Source organism: Limulus polyphemus, unplaced genomic scaffold, assembly GCF_000517525.1.
Source record: "Limulus polyphemus unplaced genomic scaffold, Limulus_polyphemus-2.1.2 Scaffold1012, whole genome shotgun sequence".
Classification (NCBI taxonomy): Eukaryota; Metazoa; Arthropoda; class Merostomata; order Xiphosura; family Limulidae; genus Limulus; species Limulus polyphemus.
This window is the reverse complement of record NW_013666622.1, coordinates 167,465-171,670: the sequence shown is the minus strand read 5'-3', so window position 1 is coordinate 171,670 and position 4,206 is coordinate 167,465. Positions and strand designations below refer to the sequence as shown.

Below are 4,206 nucleotides of genomic sequence, written 5' to 3'. Positions count from 1 at the left end.
TTTAAATAGATATATGATGCAGCATGACTTAAACTACTATAGAAAAATAATAAAAGTCATGCACATCCCATGCAGTTTTTTCCAGAAGCAAGTTTTCTAATGCTTATAGAAAAGTAATATTGGCCAATACTAAATACATCTACATAAAATCGCAGTTACTATAATAATGGTACTGAAATTGACACCTTCAACTAGGATTGGGTGAAAGTTTTAAAACTGAGGTTTAACATGCCCAGACACTATTTTATAAATAAAACAGACTAGAAAAAGGTTTAGATACCAATCGTAGATGGCAGGACCAGTGCTGAAGTGGAAGGAAAATTTTTCTTCTTAGAGGGCACTTATTTACAGTCTCAAACATATTTTAGGATTTTTTTCATTAAATTCCTCTTTAAACTTCATTAAATAATACAATTTTGTATAAATAATTGAATGTTATGCTACTATTTACAAAAATAAAATCTGAAATCCAATAAAAGATAAGTTCTCTATAATTTTTTCAATTCACAAATGTGATTTTTGTCCTCACGATAAGACGAAATGGCCACGGCAGGTAATGGTTTAAAATACATCAATAGTAAAGTTGTTTAATTAAGTTTTGAATATAACTCAGTAACACTTTGTGTCATGCCCAGAAAGGGATTTAAAAATGGTACTGAGGTTATAGGGTTAAGTGTACTAGTAAGAGGTGAAAAGTAACACCCACTTAGTGAGAGCTTTATAAATCATGCCAAAAACTGATGATGAATTTCTAATTGAAAGAAGGTTCCTAAGAAAAGACAATGGAAGCACTATTAAAGATTAACAGTAAAACGTAATTTTAACCTGAGTAAGCTTGTATGTATAGGAACCAGTTGCAGTTTTGACCCCTATGAAAGCAGGTGCTATCTACATGAAAACCACATGGTAGGAAGACAAATGAGAGTGGGCCAGAGAGTGAGCTATGTTTACCTGTTTTCCATAAATGTGTAGCACAGCTATAGTTTTTGGTTAGTTGGAGACCTGATAAATCCTAGGATGCAAAAAAGGGATACTTGTTCTATGGGTAATATAAAGAGTGAGTACACATGAAGCCCATAGTAATGTTGTTTGATCACTACATGAAGTGATAGATAGTGTTTGTAACTATGCATATGAACATCTTTATCTTGTGCACTGACTAATTGGAATTCACCTGGCTTTACATTTTTAATCTGAACTTATTCTTCATCTGGTCAGCAGTTATCAATTCATAGTTGCCCAGTATTTTCCTGTGTCATTCTCAGCTGCAGGATTGAAGAACATTGTTAGGAGACACTAGCTTAGTTATCTATGTTGGCCTGAGCAAACTAACTGATGACCAAACTTTTTTCCTCTTAACTTGTGAAATAGATGCTGGACATTAAAACTGGGGTCCATCAATGTTAGAAAGGTCATGCAACTGTCCACTCCAGAGCTTTATCATCAGAAAGTTGCAATGTCATTTCTTCTTGTAAATTGAGAATATGTTGTGTAAATTATTTTTATTTATTTAATTGTTGTCATTTCTTTCGGTGTATGTATACATATAATAATTTTAGTGAATGTTCTGCTTTATATATTTGCATAATTCTTTTGATTAGGTTTTACTTTCTAATTTATGTATAGGACTTCATTTTATTTATAAGTATATCTGAGCTACTAAGACTTAAATCACTTCCTCCTTAAAGGTTATGTAATCCTGTTAAATTTCTTTTTGTGAATTTTCGTTATTGACTATGTTTTCTTTGTTAAAGAGGAGTATTTCATGTACATGTGTATGTACTTGCAATCTTCATTAAAGGATGTTTTCTTTTTGTATGTTTTTGTATTATGGAATTTTATGTTAAAAGGTTTTTTGTACAAATATATATATGCATTATTTCTGTGTTTGTCATCAAGTTTTTATATTATTTGTCTGAGGGTGATATGATGTATTATTAAAATTTTGTAAAGTGCTTTTTGTTATTTCATTTTTAGTTAAAGGGTTTTTGATGCATTAGTTGTAGTTCTTTGTTTAAGGGTTGTCATCCATGTTGTGTGTAACTGTTCGTATGGATGACAGAAAGTGAACATGCATCTTGAACAAGTTGTGAGTTTTAAGTTAAAGTTAAATTTAATTGTTGGCTTGAGGACAAGCCTAAAATAGAAAAAGTAGGAGAAGTGTGGTATGCAAGCATACCATGCATTGTCTATGCCCTTAATTAATGTAAAAGTTTATGAAAGTTTTCATTTTTTCTGATTCCATGCAGTTTTTGCATAAACATGTGGTCCAGGAAACCATTGATTTAGTGGTTTTTGTTTTTTACATTTGTTCACTTGTCTTCTTAGAGATAGTACTTGCTCTGCCAGCAGGATTTTGCTGTAAGTCATATATTTTCTGTTGATTTTCTTAGCCTGAAACTCAGTCTGTTTAGTCAACTTTAAGTTTACTCAGTAATTATCCTCATTGAATCTGTTGTTGTAAACTGGACTGACCTGATACTCTTAATGAAAACCAGTTAATCTGAGAATATCACAGATGGAAATAAATATCTAAAGCCATCTAGATGACATATGTTAGCTAGGAACTTGGCAAACTGAGTTTTATGTGGTATACAGTACCAAAAATACTGAGTAGAAATTGAAGGTGATAATCAGTGTAAGGAGCTAGCTGATTAGTCCCCATTTGAAATATTTTGTTCACTTTTCGTCACCTTATTCCTGAAAGGATCTTAAGTTTTTGGAAAGCAGTCAGAGAAGAGCTGTTTTTATGATTTCATGATTTGAAAGGTTATATGGGAATAGGGAAAAATGTCTTGACATGTTATTTTTCCACAGTAGAAGGACTCAGGAATATGACTGAGATTTATAAAAAATTCATATTAAAGAATGAATTACAGGTATATAGAGCATTAGATTCCTGTGTTGCATTTCTACCATAAATATAAATGTCTTAAGGTGAAATAAAATTAATTGTTAATATCCATTTAATGGGTAAAACAAATTAGTTGCTAGCTAAACTAATTAGAATGCTGTGTATGCACAAATCCATTTACTAAATTTGATAAAATATTCGCTTTCTCTTGTTTTTTCACTAATTTTGATTTATGAAAAATTACTAAGTTTGTACAAATTATATTCAATTTCAACTTTTTTTTATTTAAACTTGCAGTGAAAAGAAAATCAAAATGGATCCAGATCATAGAGAGATTCTCAGGTCAAATTTCATAGAGCTGAGTAAGGTAATAAACCTGAAGCAAATTGTTCCATTTTTGCTGGAAAAACAAGTATTTACTGAACACATGATGGAAGACATACTGGTAGGTTTTGTTTTATTTTAGTGTGATATGCTCTTAACTCTTTCCATACAGGAGGGTGAAAATGTGCAAGTAATGACCCTTTACAGAGTTGCATTATTTATATTTTAGTATCCTAATTTCAAAAATATTATCAGTCTTCACTTCTCAATGTCACATAATTCACATGTGCTCTCAATTTTCTCTTTTAGGTTTTATAACTTAAATAGTATAGCTTCTATAGTGTATAACAGATTGAAACCCAAGCTATAAATAATAAAAACTCAAATGTAGAATTTGAACATTCGTATATTTGCTAAGATATCAATAAATTTGTTAAACTCCCCAGAGGAACCCCTTCCATATTTTCCTGCATTTCAAGAAAATTAACTTATGCCTATTAGTTTGATGGGCACGTTTATAAACAATAGAAAGAACAAATTGTAATGTAAAAGATTCTTAAGTTTGTTGTATGTTGAGTAAAATCACTATTCTGAGCAGTAATGGAATTTTTTTACCTATTTATAGCTTAACTCTCCCAATACGGGGTCGGTCAATTTGACTGAGTCACGTGACCTTTTGTACTCGTTTAAAGCTATAAATTTAATATTTATAACTCTGTATATATTGGGTATATCTTCACGAAATTTGGTAGCCTTTCAGTTAATATTACAAGTCTTTCACATACAAAAAGTCATATTTCTTAGTGAGGTATTTCTACTAAAATAAAATAAAGTTTTGTTCATGAATATATTGAGTATTCGTTTTGAATAGTCCGTTTGCAAAGTAATTTTCATGTTAAAATTAAAATTTCCTTTGTGTAATCCCTAAAACCTCCTAAATAAATGCATTTCAAACGTTTTTTTCACTGAATCCTTATAGTTTATATGTTATTTTCTCTACCCTATCTCAAAACAGAATCGGTCAATTC

General features: G+C 30.6%; 1 protein-coding gene across 3 annotated transcripts in view; it reads left to right on the top strand.

Annotated features, from left to right (window-relative positions):
- LOC106461695 (cell death protein 3-like) overlaps nt 1-4,206 on the top strand; it is a 68,808-nt gene that overhangs the window by 16,305 nt on the left and 48,297 nt on the right. For all 3 annotated transcript variants that reach the window (XM_013921543.2, XM_022388716.1, XM_022388715.1), the window contains exon 2: nt 3,152-3,299. In XM_013921543.2, the coding sequence (XP_013776997.1) occupies nt 3,168-3,299 (132 nt within the window). In that variant the 5' untranslated portion in view covers nt 3,152-3,167. The remainder of the gene's footprint in view (nt 1-3,151; nt 3,300-4,206) is intronic.